This window comes from Delphinapterus leucas, chromosome 9 (assembly GCF_059928025.1).
Source record: "Delphinapterus leucas isolate spDelLeu-1000000601 "Yukka" chromosome 9, BTC_Dleu_Yukka2, whole genome shotgun sequence".
Taxonomy (NCBI): domain Eukaryota; kingdom Metazoa; phylum Chordata; class Mammalia; order Artiodactyla; family Monodontidae; genus Delphinapterus; species Delphinapterus leucas.
This window is the reverse complement of record NC_143137.1, coordinates 67353773-67377376: the sequence shown is the minus strand read 5'-3', so window position 1 is coordinate 67377376 and position 23604 is coordinate 67353773. Positions and strand designations below refer to the sequence as shown.

Here is a 23604-nt window from a genome sequence, read left to right as displayed (position 1 = left end):
TTTTAGGTTTATTCAAAACAGTACAATAATAAAATTGGTTGTTCTCTACCACCTTATCCCAATATTTTTACATAGGAAAAATAGACTTTTTGTATCCAAAATATCAGTTTATGGAATTAATTTTATTCTCCTCTGCCAGGATTCTGTAAAAATTTAGGAGCATTAATCTGCCAAGTTTTATTTTTTCCTTATTTTTAGTTTCATGTCAGTTACGTTAAACTGGGTAATAAAAAAAGTGCCCCTCAAGGGCTTCCTATGAGGCCTATAGCCCTTGCAGTCTCTTGATCTGGACAGATGTGGCTTTATCTCAGTTTCTTCTCTGTAGGTTTCCTAGTCCCTTCAAATGGCCTACTGGATAGTATCCAGCACAGCTCCAGGGGCCTTCTCTTCCATGCGGTCTACAGCTATTTCCTAGGCAACATTTATGCATTATTGTCCCTGCAGTCACAAGGAGGGTTGGCCAAGCCCAGTACAATACCATTTTCTTGTCTTTGTCCCGAGTACCTGTAGCCTTGTCCTCAGTTTCCCAGGCAGGAGTCAGATCCTGGCCCACTGTCCTCATTTACTTGGAGAAAGCAAGCTCTCCTAGTAGCTCCTGTGAAATCCTCTCATTAACTTGAGGATAGAAGTGGCTCCCATCACCATTTCCCCAAGTGGACATGGAGATTCCCAAAGTAGCAATGGTTCTTTGCATGTAAATGTCGACGCTTTTATAGTCCTGCAATGAGTAAGAGTGAGCATGGATCGTGAAGTAGATTTCTTTGAAAATCTGCATAGGAAGATTTAGAATTTCACTTTAGAATTTTATATCCACTCGTCTTGGTGTTAGGGTGAAACTTTCATGTCAACCACTTTCTCCAATTGTCGAAAACAATGTTCAGACAAAGAAGGGAGATGAGAGAAATACCTTTCTTTCTGAGTATTCATGCTGTGTTCATGACTCTGCATTGGCATCTTCACATAATTGTCTGATTTAATCATCATAACAACTTTACGGGATCGGGAATATTATACTCAATTCACAGAGGAGGAAATTAAGTTTCAAAGAGTAAAAATGTTAAGGCCACATAGATACTGTGGAAATAGAGATGTCTGAGTGAAAAGCTCCTGGTTTTCCTGCTCCATTATTGCAGGTAAGACATACAAATCTACTCACCAGTGTCAACCTAGGACTGACTGCCCGATTTACTTCTCAAATAGTTACCTTCCTTTTGTAGACTTGGATTTAAGAATGTTTGAGGTCGTGTCTCCTACTAATGATTTTGAGCATAGCACAGAATCTTAACATTGGCTGAGTCTTAAAATATATGTTTAAATTTTTTTTCCAGACAATAGATTTTGAAGGTTTCAAGCTATTTATGAAGACATTCCTGGAAGCCGAGCTTCCTGATGATTTCACAACACACCTTTTCATGTCATTTAGCAACAAGTTTCCTCATTCTAGTCCAATGGTAAAAAGTAAGCCTGCTCTCCTCTCAGGTGGTAAGTTTAATTATTTACTTTAAAAATGTGTGTAATGCAAAAACCTCAAAGGGAAAAATCATTATAAGTTCTCTGTAAGCTGAGATGATTTGTTTAAAAATTACCTTTATTGCAGGGTTTATCCTTTCATACTAAGACTGTGCAACTAAACATTAGAGAAAATATATTTTATCATTATTCATCACTTGTCATTTCAATGTCTTAGAAGTCTATGTTTAGGTAATAATTTTAAGAGATACTTCCATCAGATATAGGAAAGTGCTCTTTTAAATGACTGGAATATATATATGTGTGTGTGTGTGTGTATATATATATATATATATAAATATATGTAGTCACAAGGCAGTTATGTAAAAACATAGTATTTAATATCATTTGTTCAAATTACCAGTATACTTTCACATTTTTAGATTTGTAAACTCAGAACAGAGTTTAGATTTTTCTCTTAGATACTTAATTCAGTTTGTCACCATAGAGATGGTTGGTTCTCTCATTAGGTGTAGCTTTTTAGAGATGCCTAATGCATTACTACCTGTCACTAATTGTATCACTCTCCACACAGTCAGGAAAATAGAAATCTCACTATATTACTTTAGAAAATGTGCAATAGGAAACTGGTTAAACAGTGTCGGAGAGTTGAAAAAGTGAAGATGAGCACTGAGACACACTGAGGTAGAACCAGAGGCCTCCCCTGGGTTGGAGTCTTCAAAACCCAGAAGCTTGGAAGGAGGACCTCTAGGACCTGGGAGGCAGAGTTGGGGGGTGGGTGTTGCCTGGCAGGTCTCACTGTCAGACTCCTGTGGAGGGGATCCTTCCTGATTGGCTCTGATAGCTCAGGAGCTCAGGGAGGAGTGTGCAGCCCTGGAAGTCAGACCTCTTACAGCATCACCATGGTCTGTGCAGGACTGAATTGCGGGAGCTCACTGCGCCTTCTTGGTGTGGCAGTAAGCTGCCACAAGACTAGAGCGCCTTGCTACTGGCACCAGATGCTGGGACGGTGAGATGCTGGAGAGATCTAACAGATAAGTGCAGGTAGACCAGCAGGAACTTGTCCCTTCTCCCTCCTCCCTTCTGTTGTCTCTCTAGTGCCCCCTGTGAACCCAACAGGTTTCCATCTGGCAATGGAGAAATATAGTCTACAGCAGTGTTTCCAAAACTCTTTGATCTCAGGACTCTTTTAGGCTCTTGAAAATTATTGAGGACCCCAAAATGCTCTTGTTTATATGGGTGATATTTATTTCTATTTACCATATTAAAGATGACACATTCTAGAAATTACAGTGATCGTCCCCTCAGATGTTGACAAAAATAACATCTTTAGGAAAAATGACTATTTTCAAAAACAAAAAAAAAATGAGTGAGAAGATTGACATTATTTCACACTGTTGCAAATGACTAACATCCAACTCCATAGAAGACAGCTGAATAACCACATCCGCTGCTGCGTTGCCATATCATGTCAGGTAGCCCCTTGAAAAGTCCACTGTACACCCATGAGAGAATGAGAGTGAAAAAAGCAAATGATATCTCAGAATCATCACTGATAGCATTTTGACCTTACAGATCCCCTGAGAGGGGATTAAGTATCCCGTGGGAGCCTCTGGTCGAGACTTCCCGTCCTAGCGTCACAACGTAGAATATCGAAGTGTGGGTAAAGAGGTGAGGAGAATTTTACTAATTAGCACTCTAATAAATAAAAAGCTTAAAACATATAATTAAGAAATAGGTGACTGAGCCAGAAACAAAACTTGGGCAATCTGATGAGGAGTCCACACTATTAAGCCTTACATTGTGCTGCTTCCCTTTCTGTTAATGGAGTAAAATATTCTTCCTCGAGCAATCACATGTTGGTCCAAGCTTTTTAAAACAGATGATCCCTTCAAAATATAGAGCAATTCATATGCTTATAACCTTTAACTACCCATCAAATATTTTTCGTTCCTGAAATGATTCCCCTTATACCATGAACTGAGAGGACTCCCCACACTTGCTGTTTTCTGTGAATGAGTTCCGTTTAGTTTGTTCTAAAGTGTGGTTTCAGAGCTTACAAGTGTTCTGGGCCGAAAATTTTTATATGAGACAGGTTTTTACTTGGATCTAGAAATGAAAACTTCTGTGTTCTCCATTTCATGCTATAAATGGATTGCATATTCCTTAGAAATAACAAAGTTGTCCCTTATTTAAATTTACATGAAGCAATACTGTCCTTGGGAAACACTGTCTTCTTTAAGAAGACAAATACTGTCTTGAGGAAGAAGGGGGAACATTTTTTGATATGTTGTCTCTCTGAGTCAACAGACTCAGACTAATTGTGTCACACTTGGAGGAAAGAGACAATCTAATTACTTTGGTAGTTTTATAAGAAATTCAGGGCTTCCCTGGTGGCGCAGTGGTTGAGAGTCCGCCTGCCAATGCAGGGGATACGGGTTCATGCCCCGGTCTGGGAGGATCCCACATGCCGCGGAGCGGCTGGGCCCATGAGCCATGGCCGCTGAGCCTGCGCATCCGGAGCCTGTGCTCTGCAACGGGAGAGGCCACAACAGTGAGAGGCCCGCGTACCGCAAAGAAAAAAAAAAAGAAATTCAAACCTCAAACCCTCTTTTCTTCAGATAGCACATAGTAAGTACTACGTAGAAGATACCAAATTTACAAGGAGTAGAGATCAAACCATGTTTCAAAATGGGAAAAAAAAATAAGGAATAACAAATAGTACTTCTTTTGGGACAATCACACATCCTGCATAGACCTACTTGAAAGGAATTGTAAGATAGGCTGCGTAACCCTCATGCAGCAATAATAAATTAAACTGTGATGGCTTTTCAAAGCGTGGCCTCCACATTTTAAGACATAGGTGCATAGTGTCCTTTGTAGGACTGTTTCTCATCCTGTGTATTTTCAGAATTACCTTTGATAGTGGTTTTTATTCTGGGAAATAAGGAACCCTGGACAGTAATAAAATTTTCAAGGCCTGGGGTAGCCTTGACTCAGAAACTGAAAGATACATAGATTTTTATTCCTAGAAACTTGCTTTGCAATAATCTAAGTTATCTACGCAAGATGTATTTGTGGTTGAAAAAAATTACAAATGAATTTTGAATAAAGAGGTGCTATATAATCTGCTTTGTTTATCTGCTCTGAGAGTTCACATGTTTCATTACCACATTACCATCAGGAATATGGTAGCCATTCTTGATTCTGTATATCAATTGAACAATAAAGGTTTCTCAATAAGAAGACAAACTTTTTAAAAGGAAAAAAATGTTATTCTTGTTAATGAACAATGATCACATATTTGGTAAAAGTAAAACATTTAGTTTTTATAGAATAAAACATTTAAAAATAATTATAAATAGGTATAAAAGTTATGAGTGTGTATGTAGTTGTGTTTCATTGAACCTAATGATCCATCTGGCATTTCATGTAGTGGATTATGTATTGTTTTGGAACATTTTGTTTCCGTGAAGTGCCTCTTATCCCCTATTTAAATATAAGATGATTAATTCTGCTGTTCCCATGTTGGTCTTTTAGTTTTTAAATATATCCCCAATATACCATCTTTCCAGCTTTCTTATAACCTTTTCTGCTTCATTGTAAATCCCAAATCCCTAATCCTAAACCTGTCTGCTAGTCCAACAACCAATTTCTGATCTTACCTTCATCCCTAGAATCTATCACTTGAACTATTATCTTTACAGAAATGTTTAATTATTTGGAATCCTTTTTTTTTTCCGCAAGTGGCTCACAAACCCTCAACCATGGATCACTATTATGATCCCATATTTCAGTCCCTGCTATTTGCACACTGAGCATATCCAGGGAGAAATCTCATAAATCTGCATGCAGGTTGTTGTCACTACACATTCCTAACACCCAGTATTAACATGGCCTTAACACCTCTTCAGCTTTTAAAAAAATCTATTCTGAAAAGTATTTATTCTTGATACTGTCTCCTAGATCAATCAGGTTAAACTTTTTAAACCTCCTTTAGTTTATTCATATCTTTCCCCTCACTCTCAACAGATGCCATTTTTTTTCACATCATACAAAAAAACAGGTGCTGTCTAAAATAAAATGCTCAATTGTTTCCCACACAACCCAAAACGGTTTCTTCAGCTCACAGAGAATACATATTACTATATTCCAGATGGAGCCCTTCATCTGAGTGAGTGTTCCATAAGGAGTCAAACTAAGTGGATTGGAAAGTCAAATAATTATATTCTACCCAAATCTGCTTCTATTCCTGTCTTCTTTCTGGTTGAAAGGAACCTGAGTATTTATCAATTTCCCTACCCTAAAATCTTGGACCCTTCCTACCCTTCACTGCCTCACTACTTAGGTTTAGTTAATCACAAAATGCTATTACTCGTTGTAACTTCTTCTCAAACATTCTGCCTGTGTCAGTTTGATACATCATTGTTTGTGTCCTAGACTATCAATTAGCATGACTCCCAGCCAGGCCCTGCCCTCCCATCTGGAAAATGTTCTTTCTAACACAGAAGCCTGATGATAATTATTCATGGGTTCCCAAGTGCAGACTTTCACAATCACCTTGTGGAATGTTTTTTAAACCTTTATTTCCCACGTAAACATAAATCCTTGATATTTAAAGCCGATTAAAGCAGAGTTACTTTGCTTTGAGGGTGGTGCGGGAGAGGTCTGAGTACAGGGAGTCCTAGTCACTCTGCCTTCCCCCTGCCTCTGGAGACACCCCCTCCTGAAGTGACCTTACAGAGACTCCAGGGCCTGGGCAGTGCAGTTAAGAAGATGATAAAATCTGAGTTCCATAGCATTAAGCCAATGCCATGCAGCTTATAGAGCCTGCCTACCGTCCTCATTCTCTGTCTCCTTGCCCCATGCACCCAGATTCTTTTCATATCCAACTGTTTGCTGTGACTTAAAACCTGCTGTGCTTACTCAGGACTCTGGGCTTTTCTGCATGATGTTCCCTCTGCCCTTATTTCACAGCAAAACCCAGCTCCTTCAGGTCTCAGCTAATGCTTCATTTTAATTCAAGAGCACATGCTGTGTACCATGCTATGGATGCAGTGATCAGTAAGATGGGATACCTAGAGAGTGTAGCTGGGAAGCAACCCTGTCACCCTTGTTAAAGTCCCACCATCTGCCTCTTGTAGATTAGCTGGGACATCCCTGCCTCTCTCCAAATCCCACCTTTGACAGTTGTCACACAGAAACTCCTGGAATTAACCCTCTTCAGCTAAATTGTTTTTCTTTTTGTGTAGGACAGCAATTAACAGCAGTTATTAATAACAATTACTTTCTCTAAGAATATGGCAATTAGAAGAGAATGTGATGTGATTTATTAACTGGTTCAGACACTCATACTATATATTCCTGTTGGGCTCCCCAGTGTCCAAAACATTGACTTTATAATAGGAACATCCTTTATTAACCATAGGTCAGTGTAAGAGTTTTTGTTATTTCTTACTAGTTGTTTTATAGCACACAAAGAGAAGATTTTCCTAGCGCCGTTTAAATCAGATCATGTAGTGAACTGACCAGTCGTACCATTTAATTATTCATTTTATTATTTCCTTAATTTATGCATCCAACCATTCATTTTTAAAAACACATTATGTGCCAGGAATTCCACAAGAAAGCTGAGGATGCTTTAGAGTCACGGAAAAAAACAGATAGGTGGTCAGTTTTACTACAATAAAACAAGTGCTGTGCTGTATGTGTCAGGAACATGTGACTGAGATTTTAACCATAAATTGAAATTATCCAGGTAGAGGTAGTGGGAGGGATGGGAGGGAGTGGATTAGAAGGGAGTTCCAAGAAGAGAAAGCAACATATACAATTTCTGTTTAAATCTTAAAATCATGTCCCATCAAAGGACAGTGCACAAACTTTAAGACATTCAATATTTATGCATTCAAAAATATTTATTGATCATTTAACAATGTGCCAGGTACTATTCATTCTAGTGGTGAGAGAAAGACTCCTAAAAATAAAAATTTGTGGCACGTCAAATGGAATGAATGCTGTTGGCGAAAATGAATCAGATAGAAAGTGCAGGTCAAGGCTGAGGATGACTGAAAGTCCTAGGTTTCTCATGACTGACTGAAACTGGGATGAGGGTCATAAGGTCATTTTTGATGGGCCCAGAGTAGATAGTAGTCATGACCTTGGAAGTATTGGGCACAGCCTGGAGGTAGAGTTGGGGGAGCAATCCTGGCAGGATTAGAGTCCTGACTGCCTTCAGAGAGTTGAGGAAGGTAGACTTCTGGGGAGTCCTGAGAGATCTGGGGCTGTGCCTTGACTCAGTTGGGCTGGGACAGATGACATGACTGGAGGAGAGATGAGGTGGGTAGCCAGGACCCCATAGTAGAGAGTGTTGTCCATCATGCTATGTTTTGAATTTTATCCAGAAGAAATTGGAGAGCCATGAAAAGGATGTAAGCCAGAAAATAATTACACTGTCAGTGGTGTGGAAGCTATCATGAAGACAGATGAGGCTAAAGATATATAAAAAAGTTCCAGGGCTTCCCTGGTGGCACAGTGGTTGGGAGTCCGCCTGCCGATGCAGGGGACGCGGGTTCGTGCCCTGGTCCGGGAAGATCCCAAATGCCACGGAGCGGCTGGGCCCGTGAGCCATGGCCGCTGAGCCTGCACGTGCGGAGCTTGTGCTCCGCAACGGGAGAGGCCACAACAGTGAGAGGCCTGCGTACCGCAAAAAAAAAAAAAAAGTCCCAAAGATATTTAAGATTGAGAATAATAAAAACTATCTCTGAAAAACTTCAGGTACTTTATCTTGGGTCCCCTCTCATTGCTCATTTGATGTGGCAATGGTTAGTGAATTCTGTGAAGCTACAATATCAGTAATGGTATTTAGCTCTTTTCATGTTGTCTGTACAACCAGAGAGTCATACCACAATGGCATTTTTTAGACAGAAAAGGAGAAACAATGCCCTTTTGTCCATAAGGAAGTTAATCAAGTTAAGAACAGAAAATTGTGCAATGAAAATGAAGTACTTAAACCTTTGGGAAAATGTTCTTTTGCCAAATGACCTTACTGAGTGTTCTTGCCAGAAGACACACTTCATTAACTGTGCTGAGAAGAAAGTATTACTCTTATCAGTACTGTTTTAAGGATAGTAAAAATGTTTGTGTGTGTGTGTGTGTGTGTGTGTGTAGTGTAAAGTAGCTTTATAGGCCTTTTGTGTCTAATAAGCTACTTCAGTTTCCACCATGCAAACAAGGGCAGGCCAGGTTCCATAAAACACCAATTGAACAGAGTACAAGACTTACGTAACTATGAGATGCGGAGATTCTTGGCACACAGTAGGGCATTTCAGATATATTTGCGCTTTTATCACTGTTGATATGCTTTATTGATAATAACAATTATAGTCTGTGCAGCTTATATACCTACATACAAATGCCCTAGAAATAAAGATACAAGAGTTTCTATCCATTGGCCAATAAGCATTTATGTATGTCAGCCATTACATTTTTTATGCCTCTATAGTACCAAATTCAGACTTCTAATCATTATTATTAGTAGTAGTAGTAATCTAAAAATTATTTTACTCCAATAAATTTTTTATCCTGAAACCCTGAAAGACCTAAAAATCCTTCCCTGAAACCAGAGAAAACTCCGTAACTTCAAGGCCCCATTGATGATAAAATTACTGTCGGTAAAAGAAAAGTTTCTCCCAGATCTCCTCTTTAATTATTAAATGGGTTTGAATATACTGAACTTGATTATATAGGTTTCTTTATTGTTCTGTCTGAATATGCTAAGTAAAATTTTGGTTTTCAAAGTGTTCATTTTTGCTATTAAATTTATTGACCCAAAATAAAGGGGTTTTGTATTTTGAATTGCATCTTAATAATTACATATTAAATGATAGTGTTATCTTAAGATTTTTGCATAATATGTTAACAAATACTTATTTTCAGTTTTTGAGATCCTAATGAGGGCAATAAGATATTTAGTACTTTACAGAGTCTCAAATCAATCATAATATTATTTAATTTGTGTTATGCTCTAAAAATACTTAGTAGCAAGCTAGAAAATGAGCTATGGTATTGAGCATTTGCTTTGATCTGCTAGAAGAAAAACCCTATGAAAATGGGAGTTTTCATCTCCTTTGTTCAGTACTTTATCTCCAATGCCTGGAACCTGGTTTTACATGCCTGGAACCTGGTTTTACATGACTAATATTAAAGGACCTTAATATTTATTTAGGTTTATGTTTATAAAGGATATGTTAGTTGTATACCTATTAAAAAACACAGTTAAGAAAAATCATTCATAATCCATTTCCCATAAGAAAATGCAGGTAAAGATTTGGTAAATATGTATTTTCGTGGATGTATCAAGTGGATGGCCCAAGGACTGATCTGAATGGAAGATGAATTTAGAGCTCTCAGCCATGGCTAGGATTTCTAATTTCCTTCCAAAGGTTTATGAAATAATGTATGCACTCTCAAGAGTCTTGAAAACCAGACCCTTAAATCAAAAGGTCATTTATTGAGAGGCAGGAGACAGATTTTTCTGCTTTATCTTTCTCTCTCTAGCCCCACAAAATTATACTTAAAGCATGAAATCCCACATCAGGCTGCCTTTTGAATTGTGGATGCATAACTGGTCTTTGTTTTCTCAAATGCGAAATGGAGATAAGAAGTATATGTATCTTACTGGGTATTGTGGGACTCAAAAACGTAATGCATTAGGTACCTTAGGAATGCCAACTTTTACCATTATTAATTAAACAGATCATTTTCCTGTGTTTTAGTTTGCAAACACAGGATAAAGGTCAAATTCAATATAGTTTTTTTTTTCCACTAAGATGTCATACATCCTGAAAGAATACAGTCAAATTTAAGGAATATTATTGGGATTTCTTTTTAATGTGACAAATATACAAATTTTGGTAGCATGACTTCTTTTCATATATGGTGGCTTAATTCCCATGGTTAGGTATAGTCACGAAACAGAGTAATTCAACCAACTCTCAATTCTCTGCCTGTAGACAGTGTGTCACCTGCATTATGGTTGCCACCAGCCCAATGTAACTTTGAAATCTAAGTTAGTTAACAATCAATTAAAACAATTCAATTCTTCAGTCAAATGCCAGCCACATTTCATGTGTTCAACAACCATATGTGGTTAATACTACTATATTGAACAAGGTGTACATAGAACGTTTCTATCATTGAAGAATATTTTACTGGACAGGACTGATAGAGCAAGTCTTCCTTTTACTGCTTTTGAAAAGAGCTCAAAGTTTGGAGTTAGGTGGCCTGTCTTCAACTCTGAACTCCTGGGATTGCTATGTGACTATCAGTAGTTTACTCTCTGATTTTCCACCCTTTTTTTTTTAATTTTATTTTTTAACATCTTTATTGGAGTGTAATTGCTTTACAATGGTTTTCTCTCACAAATGGAATTGCAGGGTCAGTGTTGTTGGCACACAGCCAGGAGCCTTGCTCCTTTGCAGAGTTTGTTCTGCTCCTAGAACATCACCCCCAAAGACCTGCTTCAAGCCCTGTTCCTTATAATTGCTTGCTTCAGGTTTTTGCCAGTGGCCAAAAAGATGAAACCCATATGATGTTCTTAGAGGGATTTTGCTGGCCCTAGTCTCTTGTCAAGGACTGTATCCATTGCCTGTCCTCACTTTATGAGGAATCACAATCTAGTTTACCCAGGCTATCTCATCTTGCTGCAGGTTTGTGTAAGCATAAAAAAATTTTTTTAAAATTATATTATTTTAAGACAAGCATAGTTAGAAAGTTGTCTAAAAATCATGAAATGTGTGATAATATGAAGTAACTGTTGTTATTCTTGGTTATCTGTGCTACTCATCATGACTATTAATATGAATATTGGAAGTATGATATGTGACTACACTATGTGACAAATTGCTTCATAAGCCTGTTAAATTTCTGCAAACTGAACCAGTATAAAAAAATGGAAAAACCAAATTGCCAGAGTGTTTTATTGCCTTAAAGGTTAGAATTTTAATTCGTATCATTATTTCATAGTAATAATAACAGTTTTGAATATTTCATTTTAATAGATGAAGGGAAACAGTGGAGATAACGCTACCGTTTTCATTATCTGGAATGCAAGTGTTTGAAAATAAAATAAACTGGAGCAGAGGCAGTAATTGAACATGTACCCAAAACTGATTTGCTAACAATTGAACCTTGAGACTAGAATTAAAAGTATCTATTAGAATAAAACTTTTTAGGTCATTGTTTTAAGAAATGGAGTGTCTGTATTGGAATACAATGAAAATCGTGTGCTTGAAGAATGTGATAATCGTAGGCAATATTCAGTTTGATTAACGCTAACTCTTTTTGTAGTTAAAACTTTGAAAAGAATAATGGTTATATATATATGTGTATATACATATATATAATCATCATAAAAAACAGAAAAATGCCATCGAAGTACAAGATAATTATTCCTAATAAAACTAATAGACTCTAATTACTTTGCCTGTTTTTCACTTTATTTTGTACTTTGTCGTACCTTGTAATATGTATTATATGTGTATAGGTATATATGGGTCACTTTTGTGGGGAAATATTTAAAGAAGCATAGCCTTGGGCAAGTCAGAGAACCTGCAAATTTGGATGTCAGTCACATGATCTTCAGAGCTAAATATTGACCACTTGAGGCAAAAAAAAAAACCAAAACACATTGTGTTTTACCTAGCTTCATGTGCAGTTCCAATTCTAAAGAGAGAGTTTCACCGATGCTTGGATGGGTTAAACTGGCCTTTGTTAAAGGGAAGTAGAGCTTTTCTTTAAATTATTTATTTATTTATTTATTTATTTATGACTGTGTTGGGTCTTCGTTGCTGTGCGGGGGCTTCCTCTAGTTGTGGCAAGCGGCGGCTACGCTTCATTCTAGTGCGCGGGCTTCTCATTGTGGTGGCTTGTTGCGGAGCATGGGATCTAGATGTGTGGACTTAAGTATTTGCAGCACGTGGGCTCAGTAGCTGTGGCTCACAGGCTCTAGAGCACAGGCTCAGTAGTTGTGGCACATGGGTTTAGTTGCTCTGGGGCATGTAGGATCTTCCCGGACCAGGGCTCGAACCCGTGTCCCCTGCATTGGCAGATGGATTCTTAACCACTGCACCACCAGGGAAGTCCCAAGGGAAGTAGACTTTTGAACCTCTTCTTCAGAGGCTATTACTGCTAAAGAGAAGTGTAAGATTCCATTTACCATCTCGTTTCATTGAGGAGCTGCAGCCAAGAAACCAGGCTTGCTATGTCCTGTTTGCCAGTTACATGGTCTCGTGTGTGTCCTGTATAAGCCTTAGCACAAACTGCTTAAAAGGAAAAGGACTTTTCTTCTGGGAAGTGAACTTTCCTAGAGGGAGGTAAATACTGGGAAAGAGCTACAGCCAAGTTTAGGGACAGGAAAAAAAAATTTTGAAAGGGTAGAATAGGGTGTAAAAACAACCTCTCTGAAGACAGATTGAGGCCCTAGGGCCTGCTCTCAAAATATTAAGTGAAAATATAAGGAAACATTTTCACCACTTAAGAGAAAGTGGGCTGATCTAGGGTAGGGGGTTAGGAGCTGAAACAAACCTATGAGCTTTTTCAACGCAACACGTCAAGATTTAGTGGTCCAGCTCTATAATTGTTTTGTTGTAAAGTAATTGTGGAAAAGCTCATTGACATTTTATTTTTCTTTCTCTGATGCACCCTATAAATCATTGCAAAAAGTATATGTTTTACCTCTCAAATTTAGCTGAAATTGCACTTAAGGAAAAACTGATTAGTTTTTCATTGTGTGTTGTCATATATGCCCATAATTTCTTTTTGAAATAACCTTTAAATTCTTTTAAATGTTAAACTATGACACAGTTCAGTGCATGACACAACTTTTTGTTTACAACCTCTCATGAACAGAAAATGGCAAATAGTCAACTCATTTTGTCAGACAAAATAATTTTAGTATAGTAACATGTTTCTTGTTCAAAAGTAGTGTTAAGTTGAAATTATACATTAATGTTCATATTCAGTATGTACATTACATACAGGAAAGGCAAACAGAAAATTATGATACTCATATTTTCCAAATGTTTGTGTTTAGTATTATGAAAATTGATAATGAAATACCATAACCTTCATTTTATATATACAAATGATCATAAGTGAATATATATAAGTGAAAATGTATACCTTTTGGCATTCTTTCAAATGAATGTGATGATACATGCTTTTTATTCTTGTTTTACGCTGAGTTTTTGTATAAAAGAGTTAAATCAAGCTGATTAAATCATTTCAGTACCATAAGCGGGGAGCATAGAAGAGAGGATTAGCTCATCAGTCAGGATGGGTTAGGTCATAGTTTATCCAACCATAATTCAAGGGCTGTGTTCTCCGAGTCTGGAAGTTATGGTCGTGTGAAGGATCAGTGCCAAAATGTCTTTTATCATAAGTTGAAACTGCTTATTTCTGCAGCTGGCTAGGCTTTAGATGATTAGTTAGAATTAGTCAGGTATTTTCTTTTCAAAGCTCAGGATTGTCTTCTGTTCTCTGCCTTTGGTTTATAAAAGTGACTATGTTAGTTTGTATCAGATATACAGTGACACTTTTGTTAAGGGAGGAAATCCATTTATAATATGTGTATATATATATATGTATCTTTTTCAATAACTATAAACAGAAGTGGAATCAATGTGAAGCACAGAGATGTATTTGAAATAAAGAAGACTTTGGTAAAAAAACGAAAGATGTAAAGCATTGTTTTTCAAACTGTCAATTGTGGCCCATGGTGGGTAATGAATTCAGTTTAAGGCGTCTTTGACAGAATTTTAAGAATGGAATAAAAAAGAGAATAGGTTAACACAGAAAACATTGGCACAGTTATGAAACCTACTAGTGTGTGTGTGTGTGTGTGTGTGTGTGTGTGTGTGTGTGTTATTTGTGCTGGATTAAGATGTAAACTGTTTTTCTTACTTTTCCTTACTATTGGCCTTGAACAAAAATAATCTATAAGCTATTAGTGTAGAATAAAAAGGATAAAGTTGCTAGTTATGAAACGCTGGGCAGTTCATCTCCCTAAGCCAGTTTCTCATCTGTAAAATGGGATTCATGCAATCTCCCCTCACAGGGTTAATGGGAGAATTAAGTGAAATGATACATGTTCACGTGCCCAGCATGGTTCCTGCCACATAGCGTACATTCAATAAATGGTACATTTTATTAGTAGTAACATTGTGACTACTAAACTAATTAACTGCTGGCTTTTCAGCATGCATTAAATTATACTCCGGGATATCTTGAAATGGCTGAAGGAAATCACAGGTGTTCAATCAAAGTTATACATGGAAAGAGATAGACCAGAGCAAGAGATGTGGTCAGGTGGAGGTGTGCTGATGAATGCCAGATGAATGACAGGCTTGAAGAACTGTATTTGGTTAAGATTATTCCCTGCATTCCAGTAACTCCTGGTTAATTAGGAATCGAGTAGCCATTCAGCCCATCAGCCATCTAACCCACATACCTTTTATATGGCCAAATAGACCTCAAGGGATAATTGGGGTTTACCGTGAGGTCTTGTCAGATACATATGATCTGGTTTCAGAGACTTCTCTGTAAGATGGAACTATTTATTGTGAAAGAGTTTCGATTTGATTATCAGATACTCTGCAGTCGTCAGCTGTTGTGAACAGATATTCAGGTTCTCTACCCTTGTCTTGGAACAGGCACAATGAATGGATGTAATAAATAAAGTATGGACCATATTAAAACCAAACTACAGTTGTATGTTCTTACCTCTCTAATTAAATCTGTCATGTTTATCCAGAATTTTGTTTACGTTCTCTTTCTCTCTTATTCATGGGCAGATTCCTTGATGGCAAAAAGGATGTCTTATTCACGGTGCTGGCAACCGTTTGACATAAATACATGTTTTTATGTATGAATGATTCCTGACCATCAATATATAAATCATATTGGGACAGACTCACATTTCTTCAGTTTTTTTGTGAAAGACCATTTTTCAGTCTTCCCAGCTGATTTACAGCTGTCACTGCCTAAGGCAGGGAAAAGTGGATGGAAAGTAGTTCTTCATGCTTTGAAATCTGTCTACCAACTAACTCTGGGCGATAGGATTCTGGCCCAAACACCATCCAGTGTATAGGCAGAGCAGTCCCTATGTCTCCAAATCCCAAAGAACTCTCCATTACTTAAAAGAATCATGGAATGTCTGTCTCTGTTATACTAGAGACCGGAGAATTTGGTTATTTTAGACCTCAGAAGTATACAGTTTCTCTACATGGTCTAGGCATTATCTCTCTATTTCCTTTGTTGGTTTTTGTTTGAGAGCACTGTGAATATTTTTAAGTATATGAAGACAAATCTTTTTTTCCAGGTCTGAGAATGAATAAAGGTGCCATCACCTCTCCCCGTACTTCTCCAGCAAATACGTGTTCCCCAGAAGTAATCCACCTGAAGGATATTGTCTGTTACCTGTCTCTCCTTGAAAGAGGAAGACCTGAGGATAAACTGGAGTGTATGTGTTTCTTCATTTAGTTTACTTATCACGGTTGGGGTGGGGGATAGGACTGGATATTGACAAACTTAAAATTGTATATACTGTGGTTGTTTACATTCTTATTAAGTAAAGTGACCTTGGTTAATAATTATAAAAAAATTCTCCAATTGAAAATCAGACAATTAAAAGATATTAAGAATCTATCAATTTTAGGTTATTATTGATCAAGGTCCATTTATTACTGATATTTCTTGAGCATGTTTATCAATTGATGGTTTTTGTTTTTGAGTTTGCCCAGTTTGGTAACGAGACGATATTGAAAAGTATCCTTTGTGTTGTTTTGAAAATACACTTATTTCTAGTATGTAGGAGGTTTTCCCATTAGGCAGAAAAAGGGTTCACTATCCGTAGGCAAACTGAGCCTTTCTCTCTGGAAATCTTCCTTGAAACCTTCTGCACTAACTTTCATTGCCGTGGACAAATAATTTCTTAAATGCCAAGCATGAGAGTTCCATTTCTAGAAGTTGACTCTGAATATTATAAATAGTTAGACAATAGCTTTTTTTTTTTTACCACGTAGCAGGCGTTTCAGATAGAGAATTTCAATCTAGTTGAAAGGAAAGAAGTGCTCTCTTTAATAAAATACAATAACTGAGCTCTCTCTGGTGGCAAACTCTACTCATTGCAAGGCAAGAAAATATTTTTCAAACCTTTACTGCAAGCCCCATCATTTAATAATCTATTCTATCTCCAAAGCCCTTGCTAAATACAGAGCTGGTGGTTTGTTCAATAAGCTGATTAACCTGATTGTATTAGATATCATTCAAATGAATTAAATTTTTTTGCTACTGAAATGATAGTAAAGATAATGAATCCTAAATTTGACATTTCTAAAGTAAATGTAGAATATTGTGACACCTCAGAATTATGATTGGGTAGCATGTTTAGTTTAACAGTAACTTTCGATAATATTTCTCTTACTAATAAAGAATTTAATGTAATATGATTATTTAATAGTGACACCTGCTTAAGTTATGAATAAACCATATTAACATCATTCTTTAAATACATATTTATTAGTTCTAAATGTTGAATATTTGCATTTCAAGATTTATTTGTTTTCCTAAGAACCTACAGAAATCTCTCACATTCCAAAATAAATATTAATGTTTAGTGAATTTTTATTGAAGTAATGGCCAGAGAGAAAGTTTTCTCAGGTGTTACGAGGACTGTGTTTGGGATGATTTTACAAATACAAAGATTCGGGCTTCCCTGGTGGCGCAGTGGTTGAGAGTCTGCCTGCTGATGCAGGGGACACGGGTTTGTGCCCCGGTCCGGGAGGATCCCACATGCCGCGGAGCGACTAGGCCCGTGAGCCATGGCCCCTGAGCCTGTGTGCCTGGAGCCTGTGCTTCGCAACGGGAGAGGCCACAACAGTGAGAGGCCCGCGTACCGCAAAAAAAACAAAGATTCTATTCCAGGTCTGAGAATAAATAAAGACACCATTACTTCTCCCCAACATGGTCTTTGTGATGCAGTTTAATTATTTTTAGGTCAACTGCAAGTATTTTGTTTTTAAGGTAGAATTCCTAAGAGGTATGTTGTAAGTTCTCAATGTGAATCTGTGTCTCAGCAGTCCTCGTCCACAGTTGCCAAGGCATAATGTTAACCCACGAGTGATTCAGAAACACTTAATGAATCAAGTTGAACCTGACCTGCCATTTACCTCTCTTCAGTGTTATCAATCCCCTTCCCTCGGTTCTTTAAGTTTTCCAGCTCTTTTTTGAGCTTATACCATTCATTTCTTTAGACTTCCCGCATAGACAGACTTGTTACCACCTGGCATTACTTCTGTGATTTTCACCAGACTCTTGAAAGAAAATGCATTTCAATTTCAGAAACTCATTAAGGTTCTAGCTCTGTTCTAGTTTTCTTCTCTACTCTCCTCGAGTGTGGAGGACCTTAACCTGGTCCTTACTCATCTGGAGCTTGTGTTTGTTGGTTTGTTTTCTGAATGCCAGTGCCAGGCTTTTTCCTACATCAGTTAAATCAGAATCCATTTCTTTCGCCCAGTTTCTTAGCTATGTACTTATACATTTTTCCCTTCTACAGTTGCGCATTTACAAATTTCTAACATTCATATAGTATATTATAGTTATAGATTCTGAAATTTTTTTCAATGTCTTTAAAGAAATCTAATGGTTGTTCATTTAATATATATTTCCAAAATGGTTATGACTTATTAAACATAATGTATACTAGAGGAAAGAAAAGAAGAAAATAATTAAAATTAACACAGAAGTACATATGATCAAGCATCTAATATAGTTAACTTTTGCAGGTGAGTGATGTTTTTGAATCTCAATTTCTAAGCAGCTAAGCAGAAAGGAGTATAGACGTGTTGTCTTAGGCCAGAGGTTCTTGAACTTTATCGCACATAAGAATCACCTGTAGGGCTTATGAACACACAGCTTGCTCTGCCCCAACTTGAGTGTATGTGATTCAGCAAGCCTGGAATAGGACTTCAGAGTTTTCATTTCAGGTCATGCTGATGTTGCAGGGACCACATTTTGAGAAGCATTGGTTTATGCAGTTCCTTCAGTCCAATGAAAACACACACACACACACATAATTCATCTGAAACTACAATTGTTCTTGGAATTGATGGTGGCATTATTTGATACGTTCTTTTACCTGGGTTATTAGATAAATTAATGACATGTTTTAAATATTTTTCCCCAAAAAACAATGTTTTATAAATCTATTCAGTGCTTACTGCCACTTCTAATCTCCCCCACCTCTCTCTTCTGCCAGGCATTTACAAAATGTTTACAATAAAGCATTTTTTTTTCATTGAAAGGAAACAAACAAACGCTTTGAACTTTCCACTGATTATATGCCATTTCTTCAACTTGCTTTCCTTCGCTCAATCTTTGACTCAATCCTAATGCCTCCCTGTGGTCTTTGCCAGTTCTGAGGCCCCGTCAAGTAGAAGGTATTTATTTACCTGTTCCCATGAACCCTTGGAAAGTATGTGTGCGTGCATGTGTGCGTGTCCTGAAGTTGTGGAGGAATTCTATTTTTGTCTTGGTGGAAGTTACCAACCATCAAGGTGCATAGATAAGAACATTGTACCAGGTCTGGTTTGCCCTGTTCACCTTAAGCCCACTACAGTACTTTATGGAGAGCCATTCAATACATCCCTCTTTGAGTCTCCTTAGATTCCTCAAATACTGTGACCTCAACTCCATTTTATTTCAGTCACCCACTTTTGTTGCAATACCCCAAGTCTTTTAATTCCCAAAGACTGCTCTTATTCTATAAATTTAAATTCTAGTATTTTACTTTGACCACAGCCTAAGCTCACGTAACTTTTTACTTTTCTGCTTTGAGCTTAAATATAGCATAGCACAGTACTCAAGAGCTTGGACCCTTCACTTCACTAACTGAATGAATCTTAGCTTTGACCCTTACTATCTGAGTGACCCAGGCACATTGTTAAAACCTCTCAGGCCTCAGCTTCCCCAGCTGTAAAATTGGGATCATAATAATGTCTATCTTGTATGTTTGCTATGAGGATTAAATGAACCAATATTTGCTCACACAAATTCCTTCACATTTATGTGAATGTTAAATGAAATAAAAATAAGTTAATGGGCTTCCCTGGTGGCGCAGTGGTTGAGAGTCCGCCTGCCGATGCAGGGGACACGGGTTCGTGCCCTGGTCCGGGAAGATCCCACATGCCGCGGAGCGGCTGGGCCCGTGAGCCATGGCCGCTGAGCCTGCGCATCCGGAGCCTGTGCTCTGCAACGGGAGAGGCCACAACAGTGAGAGGCCCGCGTACCGCAAAAAAAAAAAAAAAAAAAGTAAGTTAAGAATTCTTGCCCCTTGACCGCTTCACTTCCTCCTGAACTTGCTTGCTGCTTTTGGGCCTCCCACCCCTTCAAATGTAGACTGACCCCGTAATTCGTGAGGTCAATCATTCCTTCTCACTTAGTTTTGAACATCCAATTTATTTGCTCATATACTGAGCTGCCGGAGATTTTGTGAAATGATAATATAATTCTGTGGATTAGAACTCTTCTCAAAACCTCAGCTGGCCTTCAGTGCCTTCAGTGTTTCTCTGGTCATTGACTTCTCCTAGTTAAAAGTTCATTCAGATGCTTTTTTACTTCAAACACCTACCTAATTAATTGTCATCTCACTCATTAGCTGTAAATTCTTATAACTTTCTCTCATGTTGCCTAAAACTTGTCAACTTCTATACCTGTTCTTTCCTCTTCTTCTGACTCAGGAAGAATGGGTCCCTTTTGTAGTTCCCTATTGAATAATACATCAAAGTAAGTCCTTAACTTAGCATCCATAAACTAATCTGGCTCCATAATTTGACCCCAACCTACTTGCATTTGGCTATGACCTGCACAAAAAAGTCCCAGTCATATGAATCTACTTTTTAATTATCAGACAAACTCTGAACTTTTCCACCTTCATGCCTTTGCTTATAATGTGCATTTGCTAGGGGTGTATATCTTTCCCAGTGTATATCAGATCCAGTCCAGTCTACACTTGAAGCCTAGCTCACATCATGAGTCCTCTTGCCATCTCTAATCAGATTATTTTACTCTCCTTCCTTGTACCATTGCACTGTGTGTAACTTCCCACTCTAGCACCTACCACTTATATATGTGTGTTTTTCAAAAGATAGATGCTCAGTAAATGCTAGTTAAATGGAACTGTATTGAAGTCTACAGGTGCTTGACAAGAGGAAGATAATGTGAATTATTGAAGGCATCAAATAGTACTAAATTTATACTTTTATTTAAAAGTATAAATGTGGCATTCACATTGGGATTAGTGTTTATCAAATTATTAATGACTTAGCTAGAATAACTTTAAGTTAGCTTTCAGTTACTGAAAATATATCACTAAAAAGAAATCAATAGGAAAATGTCCAGAAAAATACACAGTTGACATGCAGATAATGAGGACTACTCTGTATGTTAAAGTTACGGCTCTGTCTAGTATTAATCTTAGAACCACTGAAATTTAATATTGAAAAGTCCTCAGATATCATCTAGTTAACCTTCCTATATTGTCAATGAAAAATTTAAAGCCCAGAGAGACTGGTTATTAATTATACCACCAGTTTAGCTATCTGTGACTAAAATGTATGATTTCTGACCTGCTGTATAGGTGCCCTTTTTATTTTGAAAAGCTGCCTTTCCTTGTTTAGATTATTGTTTTTTTTTTTTTTTTTTTTTTTTTTTTTTTTTCGGCACGCGGGCCTCTCACTGTTGCCTCTCCCGTTGCGGAGCACAGACTCCGGACGCGCAGGCTCAGCGGCCATGGCTCACGGACCGAGCCGCTCCGCGGCATGTGGGATCCTCCCGGACCGGCGCACGAACCCATGTCCCCTGCATCGGCAGGCGGACTCTCAACCGCTGCGCCACCAGGGAAGCCCTATTGTTTCTTTTGTGGAGAAAAGAAGAAAGTATAACACCATTATATTAGATGTAAAAAACTCCAAACGAATGATTTTCACCTCTGCCCTTGTGGGTTATTAGATAGGTCTTGAAATACATAAAACAGTAAAAAATTGTGGGTTAAACAAATTCTGGCTTAAATGCTTTTTAAAATATATACTTTATAATCTTTAAAAACAATTTCCATAATAATATTTTCATATCAATAACATATTATACAAAGTACAAAAACATATTCTATGGGAAAATAGATTAAAAACTTGCACATCTTTTGGAAAAGAAACAAATTCTAGATATAAAGAATTACCCTCATATTGTGTAATGTGCCTTTCCTTTGAGCTTTTAACCAAATTCATGTGTGGGCACATAATTGTTTCTATATAAAGTGTAATTGCATGAGCATAAAAATAGAAAAAATGTGGGTTAAACTGGTTTGTAACTTTTTAAGAGGTACCCACCTTTGGAAGCTATCATGTTGACAGAGTAATTTTAATATTGGGCTTAAATTATTTTTGCACCTAAAAATCTATATCCTTATATGTTGGTTTTAAAAATAAAACCTCTTTGTTCAATGATTCACTTGACCTTGGAGACTAACTTTACTTTTAAATTCTAAGGAAAAAATAGTCTTATTATAATGTTTGAGGATCACTATAAGTTTTATCAGTATTATTCAGATATGCTTTTAAAAGGGAAAGGTTCTATAGGCTTACCAAGCCAAACAATTTTTATTTTCTGTGGTGTTAATAACTGCCTTTTTTTTCTCTTTATTTGATTAGTTTCTTTATTCCTATATAACTAACTAATTCCTAAATCCTCCACCATAAATTCTGGTTTGGAAACTTGTGCTCTCCATCTATTCCTTCATCTTTTCATTGTTAGTTACCTTCTCCTTTATTTTACTTGTTCAGTCTTTCTGAAATCACTATTTTTAGATGTTCAAACTCCATGACAGAACTTTGACTTATTATAGTTTTTAATTTTCCTGTTTTCCAACTTCTTTTCTTTTATGTCTTTCATTTGACATCTGGTACATCTTCTACATCTAGGATGACTTTTTTTTTTTTTTTTTACTCTTTCTAGCATAATTTTCACTTAACAGAGAATCCTTTTTGTTGTCGGCACCATCCTTATTTGCTATTATTCTTATTTTATCGATTGAGTCTTTCCTCTTATTTATAAGGTTCCCCTCTCCCTGCTTTGCTGGTTTCTTCCAAATTACTTCATTTTGAAACAACTACTTGGTGGTTGTGGGTAGGTGGGTGGGTAGATGAGGTTTAAGTCTGACTCATTAGAGATGAGCAAGGGGACTTAACATTTCTCAATGTTCAGTATATCCATTTTCACATGATTACACTCTTTGGTATTGGACCCCTACCATCAGAATGCCTGAGTACCCTGAACTCAGAGTCCCTGTGGCTTGACTGCTAAAAAGCTCAAAGATCCAGTCTGCTTTAAGGTAGAGGGCTGGCATACCCTCAGGTGCAAGCTGTGAGGGGTAGTGTTTAAAGGTCTAATTTCTTTTCATGAAGATTATGTTTCCTTTTCTGTGTGAATCTGTGCCTCCTCTTTACCACCAGCTTACGTCTATATTTCTCAGGTTTCTACATCAGACACCATGTGTTTTCCAGCTTCTAAAATTTTATTTTTCTTGTCTCCTCTCACGTTTTCTTTGTACTTGTGGGTTTATGCCTGTTTCATCCCTTACTGTTACTGTAGTGGACCTTCAGTAGAAAGGCAATGTAAATATGTGTGTTCAATATTTCTTGTTTTGCATGACCCCACTACAATTTTAAATTAGGAAAGTAGACTTACCTCTGAAAATTAAAGTTCTAGAATTCCTCTCTCGCATCGGAATCAAAGAAAAGTTTTATCATTGATTTATAATTGGTGATATTTAGACTACAAGATACTTAGTGCTCAATATATGTATACTGTTTTTATTATTGCTATAATTATTAACTAGAACATAAAGTTCTCCAACTTTGTTCCTTGGTGAATTAGACAGGATTTATAGACAGCCATTAACTCCTGTTAATGTGTGTAGAAATTAATATAAAAATATACTAGGGCTTCTACTTCATACAACAGTAAAGTGTTCTCAGACCAACTTTTCTGCTAGAAACAACTAGAACATTTAAACTCAATATT

General features: G+C 37.2%; 1 protein-coding gene across 1 annotated transcript in view; it reads left to right on the top strand.

Moving 5' to 3' along the window:
- Positions 1-23604, top strand: part of DGKB (diacylglycerol kinase beta) — a 57347-nt gene that overhangs the window by 10694 nt on the left and 23049 nt on the right. The window contains exons 2-3 of the mRNA XM_089917091.1: positions 1329-1482; positions 15848-15988. Of these exons, the coding sequence (XP_089773217.1) occupies positions 1329-1482; positions 15848-15988 (295 nt within the window). The remainder of the gene's footprint in view (positions 1-1328; positions 1483-15847; positions 15989-23604) is intronic.